Source organism: Amblyomma americanum, chromosome 11, assembly GCF_052857255.1.
Source record: "Amblyomma americanum isolate KBUSLIRL-KWMA chromosome 11, ASM5285725v1, whole genome shotgun sequence".
Taxonomy (NCBI): Eukaryota; Metazoa; Arthropoda; class Arachnida; order Ixodida; family Ixodidae; genus Amblyomma; species Amblyomma americanum.
Genome location: NC_135507.1, coordinates 21167607 through 21184025, shown reverse-complemented (window position 1 = coordinate 21184025; position 16419 = coordinate 21167607). Strand labels below are relative to the sequence as shown.

The following is a 16419-nucleotide window of genomic DNA, read 5'->3' as shown; positions in this document are numbered from 1 at the left end:
GGCGCGCGGAAGCCGGTCTCGGTGTGCTAAATCTCTCTGGTTTAGCACAGTGCTTGTTCTTCTACACATGACCTTGCTCTTCATAAAAGCGCCCCTAGCTGCTTCAACAGCTCGTACAGCGGATGTAATGCTCTTAAAGAACGCTCGGAACGGCATAAAAAAAAAAACTGCACTTCCTTTATATTTCTTGGCTCTATAGAGCCTCAGGCACCACTTCCACTTTCTTTTTCGATGAGCGCATAGCCCTTTGCTATCGAAGAGGAGACCCAAGTGTTCTAAAGTTTGTGGGGCTCTACGGCTCCTTTTTATCCAATAGCCGCCGTGGTGGCTCAGTGGTTATGGCGCTCGGCTGCTGACCCAAAAAATGCGGGTTCGATCCCGGCCGCGGCGGTCGAATTTCGATGGAGGCGAAATTCTAGAGGCCCGTGTACTGTGCGATGTCAGTGGATGTTAAAAAACCCCAGGTGGTCGAAATTTCTGGAGCCCTTCACTACGGCGTCCCTCATAGCCTGAGTCGCTTTGGCACGTTAAACCCCCATAAACCAAACCAAACCTTTTTATCCATTTAAACTGCGCGCGCTGTCTTCCAGTCATCGCGTGGGGGTGCAGCGCAACTGTGCATGACAGAACTGCTGCTCGTGTGATGCACCGTGTGATAGCTATGCGCTGATTTGATAAGGGCGGCGAAAACAGCGCGCGGGTGATTCTGGAGAGCGTGCTGCTGGGCCGCGGTCACGCTTTCAGCGGCCGGCGCCAGCCGTCGCGATGTGCCCGGATGACGAGGCGGCCCCTTACCAGGAAGACGGAGTAGCTGTTTGCCGTGAGTGGCTACTACGCGCCTCAGCGTGTTAGTTTTGTAGAGCTCAGGTATTAGCGCCCGTTTTGTTTTAGTCCTAGCATTGCGCCCTCGGGAGCCTAGACAGCATGCTCTGCTCGGCCGCTATGTTCCCTGTTATGCCGCGTTGAAAAGAAGTAAATCAGAGAACTGTTGGAAGATTAGCGCTATGGGTGCCCACGGGAAAACCACAAACGAGGCAGTACAGGGGTGTATGGGCTGGGCAACGTTCGAAGCACGGGAAGCTCAGAGTAAAGTACTATACGAAGAACGCCTGAGAAAATTGGACGATAACAGGTGGGCAGCTAAGATATTTAAATACCTGTACAGAAAGAGCATTGACTCAAATTAGCGGAAAATTTGCTGACCATTAAGTATGCGAGACACGAGGACGGAGAAAGAAAGAGCATTAAACGAGAGGTAAAAACGCGGAAGGTAAAACTTGGATAGATTCAATGGAAAATAAACATTAGTGTAGAACTATATCGATACTGGAAAAGACAGTCCAGGAAGGAAACGTTTTATGATAACTCAAGACGCAGTGCCCTCCTTTTTGAAGCTAGGTCAGGGCGTTTTAGAACGCGCAGCTGTAAAAAGAAATTTAACGAAGATGATGAAACATGTGTTGTGTGTGGTGAATCTGTATAAACAGTAGAACACCTCATACTAAAAAATGTCATGGTATCCAGCCGGATGTCGATGCAGGCACAGTCACTCTTCATGAGGCCCTAGTGTTTCGAGATAACAAGGCATCTAATCTACATGCGTTGGAAATAAGCAAAAAGTGATTGGAAATTTGGTGGCTCAAAAGCAGACAGGTGACAATGTTAAAAGTTTAGGAAGACGTATTTAAAGAAAATGTTAATAACTCACAACACAGTTAAACAAAAATAGAGAGAAAAAAAGCTGAGCATGGTGGCAACTGCCATCACCCCGTTTCAAAGGGGACGCTGCTACCTTCCATCCATCGAAAGCGTTGGTTTGGTCCGGAATAAACCGGTATATTTTATGCTGACTTGTGGGTGTGTCACTCGTCGGACGAGACCATATGGCTCGCGAATCCCGTTCCCTAGAAGGCGAGGCCTTCAGATTTTTTAATCGTGTCATCGTTTGGAAAACACATTTTCAAGCGCTGAGTTGCTTTCTGTGAAGGCGCACGATATTAACCTATGCCAGAAATTACAATCCATCGCAGAAATATAAGAAGAATGGCGCCAGAACCTCAATCATTCCCAGAACGTCTACTGTGATGTAGGCATAGCATGCTCAGGACTGTAAAAGGTGCAAGGATACTGCTCTGGTGAGGAACAAATGCTTCAGCACCATTTCTTGTTGGATGCATAATTTCATAAGCTTTATATTGCGGCTGGAAACTACCATTTTAAAGCTGTCTGCAAGCCATTAATTCGTTGATAACCTAATCAGTTTAGTTGATAGCAAGAATAAAATCTTTAAAAATATCTTAAAAACTTACATGCACTATTACTTTTTGCAAAACTGCTGTCTACTGGTGGCGCAGGCAAAGATATACGTGTCCCTTATACTCTTCAGACATACTGACCTATAAATTTAAATTTGGCAGTAAAGGTGTGCACTTGACACATATAGTCAAGACTGGGTGCATTCATACAGTATTGGTTGGTAAAAAGGATGCCAGACAAGAACTTGGACCTTCTCATTTTCTTTCTGGATAATGCCAGCTTTAAGAATGAAGTCGCAGGGCTACTGCCGAAATTTCAAGGCAAGGTGATAAATGAACCACCTCTTTTACGCATGGAGGATATTGACAGCATTGTGTCTTACTGCAAGCATGCATTAACTGTAGTTGTTTTATATTATAGTAATAATCGTTTTCTGTATATCTGGCACTAAAAACGGGCCCATTACTCCTATATTCGTCATTATATTTCTTGAGCAAGCCACGGTCAAGCAATGACACTTAGTAGTAATTGAGTTTTTTTGCCAGTTTTTCTGAACGAAAAGAAATTTCAGTCAAATTTTTTTTCGCATTGCAACGTTTACTCGTTTCTTGCACGTTTTAACGTGCTTACAGCGGTGCTGACATCGGCATCGATAGCCGGCGAAAGCGGTTGCTGGTACCTGTGATAGACATGCCATTATTATTTTATGGGCATAAAATAAGGCCATCGTTGGAGGTTGGCATTGCCAACATGGTGACAACAGCGGAAAAGTAGAGCCATCGTCACTAGAGGCGTAATGGAGTGGCATTGGCAATGTGGTGCCCAATATTGGGCTGGTCTATTGTGCTGCCCGGGGTGTGTTTAAACCACCATAGTGCTATCAACCGCAGTTCTAATAAAACTTGTGCATCTCGGTGAATGTCACCATTGCACGCTTTGTAGACGACGCGGCAGTTGTCGTGTCAATAGAATTGCATAGCCAGTATACTGAACATAGCTCGTGTCCCCATGTCAGGGTTCGCAGACGCCGACTACCATGCGAAAGCAACGCTAGCAAGCGGAAAAATTAGCTTTTAAAATTGTTCTACTGTAGTTATTAGCGCCAAAACTGAGTATTCAATAAAAAGAAAGCTTTCGATTTTGGCAAATAAGAAATGGTGGATTAAAGTCGACGAGGGTAGATTTCAGGGCCGCATTCTAGAAGTACAGCGGTAGTAAACTTGTTGACAGTGGCCAAAGCAGCACGCAGATTCCTGGCACAAAACTTTCAGGCTGTGCACAAGAATAAACCAGTCATGAGCGAGTCCCAAAACATGGGTTTCGTAGGCCATGCATGGGGATTCAGACTTATCTAAAGGGAGTAGTCGAGCAATCCACCACGGAAATGTTGTGAACTTCGAGTGAAAGAGGGAGCCGATAGGCACGCCGGCCTTGCGTGTTGGTAAAGCTCGAAGCACAAGGACGAAAAAGACGCTCTCGACGTCTGCCACTCCAGGGCCCTGTTCTTTTGATAGCGCTCGTCTGCGGTTTTACGTCGACAGCGGTAATAGCGGCATTCCGCAAAATCCCGGTGTCGGCGCGTGTGAGCAAACTAGGGAAACCGGCGTCGACATGCATGTCTCCGCCCTCCAGAACGGGAGTTATGATGTCGCTTTACAGAGACGTGATCCTCTAGCCAATATGAGCTCCCAAGTGAAACTTAACAGCTGCGTGCGGGATAGGTAATATGCATTATGTAAGCGACAAAACACGCCGCTAAGCGAAACAAATCTAAATTTCTTTGTGGTGAGCGAGACGCTTTCTTTAATTGCTATCAGCATCAGAGGAAGCGCAAAGCTCGCGCGCTCGTCCCGTGCAGAAGAAGACGAACCTGGGAAGCGCGAGCGCCTGGCTTCGAACCCTAGCTGCGCCTGCGGTCATTGCCAGTTACCACCATTTCTTTGCTCCGCCATGGACGGACGAGCGCCCACCGTCCCACGCACAACCGGTCATCTCGCTTCTCCTCCTGGTCAGCAGATTCGAGGTGCCGAATCACCGGTCGCAAGCAGCCGGGGAAGATGGCCGACACCCTCGCCTGCGCCGAGGCGCACCAGGAGCCCGCCATTGCCGCCCTGGGCAACGGAGACGCGGGACGAGGAAGACTTCGACGCAGCGTCAAATGGGTCCAGCGTATTTGACGAGTCCGAGAAAGCTGTACTTGTATCGTCAGGGAAGCCCGCGCGGGTCTCTCCACTATCTGAGTTACGGCCGCAGCAGAAACCTCGGGCTCTTCAGAGACCGAAGATGGCGCCCACGGCAGCCAAGTCGCCAATGAAGCGCTCCTTCCAACAACCCGCCGGTTGGCTTCAGCGGGAAATGGGAGATGCCCCGTACGTCGCAGCGCCGGTACAAGAATCGCCCGACGGCAATGAGTCTACAGCGGCTCTGCTGGTCAGTGACGTTTCGCGTGGCGATCCGGGCTTCTCAGCACCTAGAGACGCGCCGCAAGGACGAAAAGCACGAGGTACGGCGAATCCACCAGGCATGCTTGCCACCACTAGTGCAGGGCGTCCAGAGGTCGCCCAGAGAAGCGGTAAGCTGGTCACGCACAAACGAGAAATGAACGTTTACGTCGAATTCCGGAAACCAGGGGCGACATCCGGCGGCGGCGCTTTGGTAGCAAGTGAACAAGCTACCCGTACGTGCAACCTGCCCAGCACGACAGGTGACCCTGGGCCTGCGAAAGATGGCAGCGTCGTCGGGTCGGAAGCGTCGCTGACCGTGGACACGAGTATTCAGCATCGCAAGGCTTCCCTACTTGAGACCATTTCGACTAGCGTCAGCGCTGCGTTAGGCAAGTTCTTCCGCCGGGGATCCGAGCAACCTGCACCGGCCCCTCGTTCCAGCAACGCAACGCAAAAAGGAGCTGATCGTCACACAAATATGCTACCAGCCGAGTTAAGCGAAGAAATCGAAATGAATGCCACAGATGTTTCGGGCGATGCCCACACTCGTCACGCCCAGCAGCCCGGAGGCTTGAGTACATCTCACATATCCATTGAAGTCGTCTCAGTGAGGAAACCTGCCGAGGCGGGAATGCCACAAGGCAGATATTCCTTGAAGCACAAGCTGGAAGATAAACAAAGGCGACGCTCACCACAATCCACTAAGGACTCAACTTCTGAAGAGATGGTGGATAAGGTCCCGCCGCTCAGAAAGGAAGCGACTGGAAAGACTCCTCTGCCAAAGCAGAGGAAGAAGGGAAGAAAGGCACCAGAACGTCCATCGCGGGACCAGGAACAGCTCGTACAGCCGCTACCTCAAGAAGTCGAGACAAGTCCATTAGCAGACAATTCGTCCGGCAAGAAAATGCTCTCCGAAGAACGTGCTTCTGCGGAGGAACACACGGACCACAGCGCGGCATCATCTCCAACAGACAGAAGAAGCGCATCCAAAGGCGGTGCGAAGAAAACATCCAGAGCACGACTCGGTAAGCGTGGATCAGATGTCACCGAGAAGACGATTGCTGAAGGCAGCGAAGAAGAACTGTACAAGAAACGTACGCCAGAGAAGGAAGGTAGAGACGACCGCGGGAAAGACGCCCAAACAGTTGGCGCTTTCGAGCCTCACACTCAAAGTAGGCGGGGGTCCGCTGGCGATAAGAAAAGGACCCGGAGAGATTCGGACCTGAAAGACGCCGCGCAGGAAAATGCTGAAATGGCCGTGGCTCAACCGGGGAAAGAATCCTCGCGTCAGTGGCAACATGGAAAGTACGAAGAAGGCTTGAGGTCTCCGGACGAAGCTGGCAAGTCAATCCTACGCACAGACGCTAAGTCTAAAAGTCACGCTATACCGTTCCAACGGCGCCTTTCTACCAAAACCGCCGACGAGCGGTTTGCTGCAGCGCTACAGAGAGACGAAGGGGCCGTTTCACCAAAGGCTCCCAAGAAGGAAGGAAAGGACGGTCACCTAGGCGACACTTACGATGCTGACGTGAAGGCTGAAGCTTCGCCTGGTTCCCCGGCGTCGAAGAGACAGTCTCTAGATGAAGGAAGGCGTTCCTCAAAGCCAGGCGATCGAGAGGCACGTAAGAAGAAAAATAAGGACCGTACTTCGCGCAGAGTGTCTGAAAGCACGCGGAGTAAAAGAAAACGCAGCACCGAGAGCAAAAGTGAAAAAAGCCATGAGGATCACCGTGAGGCTCCTGACGTAAAGAAAGAAGGTGAAGATGCGGCCATGGTTCCAGATGGTGGGCTTACCAAAGAGGATGACGCGGTTGCGAAAAAACCACCCAGAGTTGCAGAAGAAAATACGGCCGCGGAAGTGGACAAGGGTAAACATGGCGTCTCCGATGGTAAAGGTACCTCCAAAAAGAAGGGCAGCAGAAAGTCGAAGACGCGTCCTGGGTCGATAAAGGGAGGAGCCGAAGGGTTAGAGCCGGAGCGTGTTAAGGACCGCAAGGCACACGAGGAACAAGATGTGGAAGACGCCAATGAGAAGCTGCGCACAGTGGGTCAGGAGATTAAGCACCCAGTCACTTCAGGCGAAGTCGAAGCTCAGGCAGGCGATAGCAAGATGGGAAGCCCCGTACCTGTGAAAGGAGCGGGTGTGTCCACTTTGATTGCAGGTGAAATACCACCCGAGGCTGGCCCTACGGACACCGCTGAGAAGCATAGGCAGAAGGTACGAGGCGACGAAGGTGGGGATCGAGGTTCTCGGAGACCGAGTGTTAAGAAAAGGGGCGACAGTCGCAAGTCCTCCGTTCGTGGCAGAGAGAAGCGGAAAAAGAAATCGAAGCCAGACTACATCGAAAGCGTCGAGGTCTCCATGAGGTGCGCTGAGACGCAAACGTGTCTTGCGGCCCCTGTGGTCGACGCTGGTGGAGCGAGCTGTCGCGACTTCAACTTCGGTATGACCCTGAGCCCGTACACTACTGGAACGTTAGCTCGTAAAGAATTAAAAACTGCCGGCGCGCCGTTGCTACATCCATCCCAGTTAGCCGTGACTTCTGGTGAACAGTCATGGACGAAACCTAAGGAAGACCTCAAAGAGGAAGTAACCCCGCCACCCGCACCAAAAGAGTCAAAAAGTTCTCCCAAAAAAATCGGGGAAGATGGACCCAGTCCGCAGACAAAACGCGGTAAGCGCAAGAAAGGTTCAAAACGCGGCACCAGCGGTGCTGCGGACAAAAAAGCGGACCGATCCAAGGCAAAGTCCGGACGACAGTCCAAGTCGAAGAAAGGAAAGAAGCGCAAAAGGCCATCAGAAAAACAGGACGAAGAATCTAAAGCAGCAAAGCCAGAGGACGATAAAGATAAGGAGTTGCCCGAAGAGTTGGGTGGCGGCGAGGACGAAAAAGATATCCACGAGAAGAAAGACAAAGAACCCAGTCCCAGAGATCAAGAGAGAGAAGGAGAAAGCGCCCCAAAGAAACAGAAACGTAAGAAGAAAAGTGCGAAGGGAAAAAAGGAGAAAAGAAAACAGAAACTGAAAGAGGACAAGAAGAAAGAGGCTGATAGAGGCACTACAGGAGAATTAATGCCTTTTCTCTTCCGCTGGGGCCCTGCTACCATTCCGATCTTCCCTGAATACATTCGCCGCCCTCTCAGTTCGAACACGATGCAGCTCGGATTGGACGAAGGCGAAAGGCCTTCCCCTCGCGAAGACGCTTGGTCGATCAAAGCAACAGTGTCGACGAAGGACGGAACCCACGGTTTGCCCCTCAGCTCTTCTGAATTCCCTCCGCCGGATGGAGAAGATAAACTTCCGGTCCCAGCCGTGGACGGGCTGGAGAATGAGCCTGCTGCAGATGCCGACGGTGTGCCTAAGAAAGACGTCAGCGAAGGGTCCCCAAAAGAACCCAAGCGGAAAAAGAAAAGTCGATCAAAGGACTCCAAGAAAAAGCGAGGTCGATCAAAAGGTTCGAAGAAGAAGCGAAGTCGACCGAAAAGTTCTTCAGACCGTCCTGAAGGCGACCGCGCTTCAAAGAAGGGCAAGCGTGGAGGTCGGTCGGAAGGTTCTTTGAAACACCCTAAGCGCACTTCGAAAACAGAAGAGTTGGGCCCCTCTAATGTCCCGACCTCGGCTGGAGAATTGCACCGCCCACTAAATTGGAGCACAATGCAGATTGGATCAGAAGGAACCCACGCTTTGCCGAGAAGCTCTGCGGAATTGCCTTCACCTGAAGAAGCTGATGGAGCGCAGGCTGGTGCTGCGGACGTCGCGGAAGGGCCAGCGAAAGAGCATGTTGCAGATGTTGACGGTGGGCCTAAGAGTGGCGTCACCAGCGAGTCCCCGGAGAAACCTAAGCGGAAAAAGAAAAAAAGTCGGTTAAAGGACTCGAAGAAAAAGCTAGGTCGATCAAAAGATTCGAAGAAAAAGCGAAGTCGATCGAAACGATCTTCAGAAGCTCCCGAAGGCGACGACGGTTCAAAGAAGGATGGCCGTGAACGCGGATCGAAGAGTTCTCTCAAACTTCCTAAAAGCACTTCCAACGCAGAAGAGGAAAGACCTTTTAGCTTCCAATATTCGACACCCCTCCGCCCACTTTGCTGGAGCACAATGCAGACTGGACCGCACTCTGTCGAACCACAATCCCCTCGTGGGGACGTTTCGCCGACGAAAGCAAAGGTGTCAAGGAAACATAGAACCCGCGCTTTGCCTTCACGTTCTTCGGACATGCACGCGGCGAATGAAGCACACGAACAGGACGTCTCGAAAGGGCCGGAAGAGAGGCTTGGTACACATGTCGTCGACGGCGCAGCTGACGACGAAGCCAAGAAGTTGACAGGAAAGGGGAAAAAGAAAGGAGCACGATTTCGTTCAGAAGAAAATTCAGAAGATCTTTTAAAGCCTTCGAAGAAAAAGCGCAGTAAATCGAAAGGTTCCAAGAAAAAGCAAAGGCGATCGAAAGGTTCCAAGAAGAAACGAACTCGATCGAAAGGTTCCAAGAAGAAACGAACTCAGTCGAAAGGTTCCAAGAAAAAGCGAAGTCGATCGAAAGCTTCGTCTCGACGTCGCAAAGGCGGCCGTGGTTCAAGAAAGGGCAAGCGTAAGCCTTTAAAACATAAGCGGACGGCTGACGGCGGAGCCCAGTCGCCTGAGCGCAAAGACCGTAAGCTAGAATCCAGTGGGAAAAGTGGTAGCAGCAAACGGAGCGCCACCAAACGCAAGCATGACAAAAAATCCCGGTCTACTGGCGACAGCCTCAAAGGTGTGTCGAGTCCAAAATCGCCATCGAGCGCGGAGGAGCAATTAACCCGAAAAAAGAAATCCGAGGAGAAGGCTTCCGCTAAAGATGTTGGCGGAGAGGAACACCGTGACTTCGACTTCGATATCAGCCGGCGTCCAGTGATTACCGGCTCGCTCACGCGGCAAGAACCCAAACAAGCCCGCGAGTCGGGATTGATTACGGCCTCTGCACCTGGTGCAGAGTCGCCTCAAGATGAAAAACGCGAACGCCGGAAACGTCATGCGAGGCGCAAGAAGACCTCGAAACGCAAGCTCGACCGTGAGCGCCCTTCCAAGACTGCTAGTCCCTCGAGTTCAGCTAGTCGACGAACCGCACCTCCAGGACCCATCGATCAGGCAGATCTGGACAGCCGCCAGGAGCGAGTGCCTCGAGAAGAAATGGTGGAAAGGAAGTTGTCTTCTGACACCAGGGTGCCAGGACGCAGAGAGTTCGATTTCGCTATCCGTCAGCGTCCCGTCACTCGCGGCACACTGCCACGTCCAGAACTGACTCAGGCCAGTGAGCCGGAGATAGTGGCAGCATTCGAACGCGTGCAGGGCGCATTCGTGTCACCGGGAACAACTGGCGAAGAGGCAGCGAGGTATGCGTCTAAGTCATCAAGCAGTGAGCGAAGCAAGAAAAAGTTGCCCGGAAAAAAACATCGCGAAAGAAAGTCCCGAAAAGGTCACTCTCGGTCGACAAGGTCTAAGAGTAGACATTCAAGATCAAAGAGCGGAAGCCGGCGATCCAAAAGCAGGCGCAGCAGGCGATCCGGCAAGAGCCCTCGTAGCAGTAGCCCGTCTCGAAGAAGGAAAGGCAGAAGATCAAAGAGCAAAAGACGCGGGAGAAAGTCTCACAGCCGAAGTAAGAAGTCCAAATCCCGAGAATCCTCTCGGAGCAAGAAACACAAGAAGCGGCGCCGGCACAGGAGAGAGTCAGGCAGGCGTCGAAAACACGGCAGACGCGGCGGACGGAGAAGCAAGTCGCCGAGAAAAAGGTCGCGCTCACCGAAGCGACGGCACAGAAGAAAGGAAAAGTCCGACGTGTATATCGCCGAGGCCTACTCGAGCGCAAGAAAAAGAAGGGGCTATTGGTACCTTGCGCTCACATGCCTTGTCATCATTCTTATGATCGTCCTCTGCGTTTTCTTGCTGTACTACACGCTCCTCCTCAGGTCTCCTCCGACAGGCCCCGTGCCTCCAGAGCCATCGACCACCGCCTACACGACAGGAACCGGGACCTCAAGCGAAAGACCTCCGAGAACGCCATGGACTAGCATGACACATCCAGGTACCATCGGATCTACGCCCGCTACCGTGTCCACGCCAGTACCAACACCACCACCGGATACCCAAGTCTACCACTGCTCGTCAGACCACTGCCAGCGCGAGGGGCGTTACATCAGCAGTCTCCTGAAGCGTGAAAAGGACCCGTGCGACAACTTTTACCAACATGTCTGTTCTCGCTGGGTAGAACGCCACGTCCCAGACGTGCCTTTGCACGCGTCCTTGGTTTCGGAAAACACGCTGGTGCAGGACGCACTGCTGAACAAGTTGGTCGACATCGTACTTTCGGCGAAACATGGAGACGTTCAGGTTGCGGCGAAACTCTACAATGCTTGCTACGATTGGAGTCGGTCGAATGACCCAAGCAACAAAAACCTCAAGACCGTGTTCTCGCAGTGGACGATAGGGGATTGGCCGCGCACCGCCGCAGTACCGGAAGGCGCTGCTGCTGTTTGGCGTTTCGCGGCCGAGCTTGTTCGAGACATAGGATTAACGACTATCGTTACTGCCAGCGTGGGCGTCAACCCTGACAGCTTGGATGCCACGCTGGTGGAGCTCGGCCAGCCAGTTCCCCTTCTGCGAGACGCTGGCTCTGATAACCGAGATATAAGAGAGCTTTTCGCGGGTGCCGTTCAGGAGGCGATGGATTTTCTCGGAGGCACGTCTACTGCCTTTTTCGTGGACAAGCTGTTCGAAGCTCGCGCTTCCCTCGCTTCCTTAGGCCGTCCTTCATACAGTTACAGTGACGACGACCACGTCAACTTCGTCGTCCGCCAGTTTGGACAACTCGGCCCAGGACTGCGCGAGTTCTTGCGTGTCTTGCTGACGAATGTGCGTAGCAGAGTAAACTTGTACGAGAAAGTGGTCCTGCGCTCAGCGCCCTACCTGCTGGAAGAGTTGGACGGGAAGCTAAACCAGATGGCGCCGCTGGACGTGTTAAACTACATGGGCTTTCTCGTATTTGTCCACGTCTCGCCGTTCCTTCCCATTAATAAGGTGACGAGGGCGCGGTTACTTTTCGCCGAGACCAGAATGGGCTACACGGCGGGCGCCAATGAGCGAAACTCGTTGTGCTCGCGGCTCGCTGAGTGGGTGTTGCCAGAATGCTTTGTCAAGGCCTCGCAGACCTTGCGGCAGTCGACGAACCAGGACGTCCCGGCGCGCGAGTGGCTGTCGCAGCTGGAGTCCGTGTTCCTGCGGCACGTCGCGGATTTCATTTGGATGAACGATCTCAACTCTCTCCTCGTACGCTACCTGCTCAAGAGGCGAGCCACGACGCAGTTCGGTCAGCTCTCCGGCGAGCAGCGACAGTGTGCTCCACGACAGCGAATGAACACCGAGGACCCGGTGCTGTTCTTCGTCAACGTGTCGCAACATCAGCAGCAACGGATGCTCGAGGGCCTCGTAGCCAACAGCTCGGTCCTTCGGAAGCGGACCGCCGTATCCGACTTGTCCGGAGTGGCAACCTTTCTACCCGGGCTGCAGATGATCCACGTCCCGGCCGCGCTGTTCAACGTGTCCGTGCCGACCAACAGCTCCGTATTCGTCTTCCACCTGGCTCGCGTCGCGGTGCGCTTCTACCGGGCCCTGGTGCAGCTTCTCTACGAGAACCCGTACGAGCGCGAGGTGCCTCTCGGCTTCACGGACGAGTCTCGTTGGCGCCAGGCGGCGCTCGTCGAATGCTTCGGCAAGGATTCCCGGAGGGTCCTCCCTCGCCTCCAGGGCTCGTACGAGGCTCACCTGGGAAGGACCTTCCTGGACCGGACTTCAGCGCTCCAGTTGTCGCTGAAGGCGTTCGACGAGCTGTACAACGTGCGGAGAATCTGGAAGCTGGACCTGCGGCTGCCGGATTTGCCAGGGACGTCGGCGGAGCAGTTGTTCTTCACCTACTTCGCGCTGGACAACTGCGAATACGCGCACCCGGACATCCACCGCGAACTGCTGCCGGCTGAGCAGCGCGTCAATCTGCCGCTGAGGCACACGAGGCGGTTCGCCGAGGCGTTCCACTGCCGTGGTCAGAGCCCGATGACTGCGCGCGACGGCGACTTCTGCCAAGTGCTCCGCAGCGACCGGCGGACCCGCCACGCGTTCAAGGCGATTCGCTCCCGGTCGAGTGACGCAGTGCCTGCTGCGTGAAAGTAATCCACTTGCGGGACACTGCTCTAGCCCCCGCCTCGTAATGTTTTGTGCTGCACGCAGTGCGCCTGTAACTTGGGCGCGTATATGTTATTGGACACGCGATTTCACCACGATGCTCACTATTGACTTCAACGCAGGATGTGTTTTTTTGGCGACTATCGTTCATTATCGTGCTTCAGTGCCTTCTGATAGAACTCTTGCGATATTTAGTCCTCGTAATTGCAACTTGTTTCTGAAGAATGATTTTGATAGCTTGCATATATAGCGACAAATAGTGACGACTTGGAGCTCCCCAAACTCAACGCCTGTGCATGTCAGCATCAATGGTGAAGGGCAGTGGCTGTCCCAGCGCTGTACATGCTTAGCGCTAAAAATATTAGGCAAGAATTACGAATGCAATGGTCAGGAATGTGAAGCGATGGCATATGCGAAGTTGTAGCATTCGAAACGTTTTTGTGAAATAAAACCCAGACTGTGTTCACATCCCTGGTAACGTACACGTCAGTTGAGGCGGGTCGATTCCTCGATTTATGCAAGGTTTTGTAGATTTGCAATTCTCTTAGCCCACAGAAATGTGGATCCCGATAACAAAATGGCTACATTTGTGATAGGTATTTTAATTCACGTGTACGCCATCGATTTAAGTGTAAACATGGAAAACAATCGTTCTTCCTCGGGCAAGTAATATCTAGCTTGGTATGGGGTAAAGCCCCTATATTCCCGCGGAAACGCTCCCATTGAAGCACAGACAAATGCCCATGGTGCCAAGAAACACCCACGCTATTCCACATAACGTGGGCGTGTCAGGAGGTAGATGCGGTACCATTAATACCAAACCCGAGTGCGGGGCAGTGGGAACGAATGCTCTCCAGCGACCGTCAGGACGTCCAACTTGGGCTAATCCGACGGGCTCAGCTGGCAGCAGCATCCAGCGAAGCCCTGGACTAGGGGCAGACGGCCACTGCTAAGATGATGGAAGACACCATCTGATTCCGCGAATCACACCAATCTTAGAGTATAATAATAATTGGTTTTGGGGGAAAGGAAATGGCGCAGTATCTGTCTCATATATCGTTGGACACCTGAACCGCGCCGTAAGGGAAGGGATAAAAGAGGGAGTGAAAGAAGAAGGGAAGAATGAGGGGCCGTAGTGGAGGGCTCCGGAATAATTTAGACCACCTGGATCTTTAACGTGCACTGACATCGCACAACACACGGGTGCCTTAGCGTTTTTCCTCCATAAAAACGCAGCCGCCGCTGTCTTAGAGCTCAATAAAGGTTTTTTCTCCTCCTCCTCCTCCTCCTCCTCTGATTGAAGCAGTTTTGTAGAGTTTTGTGCTAAGAGCCACCTTCTCTCTTTAGGGCGTACCAAAGCAGCAAAAGCCGATGAATCTGTGAAGCCTTCAGCTTGAATAAAATATTGCCGCGACTGGGATTCAAACCGCCGCCGACGCGGCAGACCAGCTTTGCTGGCCACTACACGGGAGCGCTATGCTTTCGCCGCAGCCGACCACGCCTCATGTTAAACTGAAACAAACTCGCGCTGTGCATTGCACATCATCGTCTTCATCAACTTCTATCAGCGGCGCGAACAGATTAGATCAGCTTAAGCTCGATCTGAGCTTAACCTGAGTCTAATACCGTCGCCAGACGTGCTGATGACCCAGCAAAGCAAAACAATGAGCCAACCAGACTAAACACGTTTTTTAGCACGTCTACTCCGTTTAGCTTCGTTGAAACCCTGCCAGAAATGATAATGTGATGAGAAAATTACCGTCTGCTTATTTGCACGGATATAACGCGAGGAGGGAGTTTGAGAACTCTGGAGAATCATCATCATCATTTATTGATCCCTTAAGGACCCTTCACAGGGTATTACATAAGGGGGGGGGGGCGACGTACGTAGGACAATACAAGAACAAAGCCAAAGGGGGATGAAAAAAAAGAACAAATCTAGTAAAACATATGTATATAAACATACAATGAGGGCAATTAGGACAACGAATACAATCAGTAACATCAGATGAGAACACAATTAAAACAGTTAAAAAAATCAGTCGAGTAGAGAAGGGGATTTACAAACGAGTGGCTCAAGCACATCGAACTATGGGCGAGAAAAGAAATATAGACAAATTTAATGTTCAAAGAAAGACAGTAACCGGTCTTTGAATTTCACAGGGTCACTTTCCATGACAGTAGAATCTGGCAATTCATTCTATTCCTGTATTGCGATTGGTAGAAATGACTTATTGAAAGCAGATGTTGATCCATACAGGCGCTGTATACTTAAGCTATTGAATTTTGCAAGAACTACCGTTTAGGGAGACTTCTATATCCCTCCGCACATATTTCTCTCACCAAACCCCAAGAGGTTGCGCGGAGGCAACTCCAAACGAACACCTTCCTGAACCCCGCGATATATGCCCGCATATACCCTGGGGTTTACTCTTCCTCCTGTCAACTATGTGGCCAACATGCCACTCTGTCCCACATACTCCGGGCTTGCCCTCAGGACTCCCCTCCGCGAGGTTTGCAGCTCTCAAATCCAGACCAGTGGGAGGCCGCATTGCTCAGTTCTGACTCGGACACACAGATCCGGGTTGTGACAAGAGCCCTAGAAGTCGCCGAACGCCACGTGCTCATGGCCACTTGATGGGGCTATAACCCCACGCCAACTGCTACCTTGGTCGAGGAAAATAAAGTTTATCCTCCTTTTGCAAGAAATACGCTTACAATACAATCCAAACTCATCGGGTCAACCTTAGCCGAGGGTTTTCCGTAAAAAAAAATGCAGACTGCATGCTAAACTATGGAAGCGAGCCTTCGTCACAAAATTATCCAATTACCCCACTCCTTACCCATGTGTATCAGCATTGCAGCCTGTCCAACCCCGCTGTGGGTGTCATTCAGCCTGAGGACATCATCATCATCATCATCCATGGAAGCAGCTGATATGTCGCCTTTATAAAGAAGCAATGCTTCACATCAGTGCGACACGATCAAGCGAAGCCAAGCCACCGGTACTTTAATGGATGCAATTTCCCGGTGCTACTTGGTGAAGCTGCCCACTAACCACGTGATTCGCTCTTTTATTTAGGGCGCTGCAAGCCGTCTTGACCAGACGCACGTTCGCGTCGCTCCGACTTTTCGACTTTTCAAAGCTTTTTGGCCCGGTCGTTTTTGAGCTACGCTCCCAGAAATTGATGAACCGCCACCATCTTGTTCCTCGCCACCAGTGGACAACGATTTCGAAGCTTCTGCGTCGAAGACTTTTCCAGGAAACCATCCCGATACATCGGATACGCCTATCGCCGATCTCGCCAACATGGCTCCCGGGCAGCCTCGGCCAGACGCGGCAGCAACGTCGCTCCGCAGCGGCGCAGATAACGCGGCGCAATCTATCGCTGCGATTGACGCCGACGCAAGCATGACGGATGAGGATTCCAGCCAAGTGGTTGCGGCGATACCTGTTCCCAATTCCTTCTCTGTTCTTTGCACGGAAAACATGCCTGGAAATAACCTTTCTCA

At 51.9% G+C, this 16419-nt stretch overlaps 1 protein-coding gene across 1 annotated transcript; it reads left to right on the top strand.

Annotated features, from left to right (window-relative positions):
• Positions 1 to 4539: 4539 nt before the first annotated feature.
• LOC144110967 (uncharacterized) lies at positions 4540 to 13149 on the top strand. Its single transcript, XM_077644038.1, has one exon. It carries the CDS (start codon positions 4540 to 4542, stop codon positions 12886 to 12888), a length of 8349 nt encoding a protein of 2782 aa, XP_077500164.1. The 3' UTR covers positions 12889 to 13149.
• Positions 13150 to 16419: the final 3270 nt, after the last annotated feature.

What these genes read in the sequence shown, in the direction of transcription:
- LOC144110967 (XM_077644038.1), top strand. Translation starts at nt 4,540, where the DNA reads ATGGCGCCCACGGCAGCCAAGTCGCCAATGAAGCGCTCCTTCCAACAA.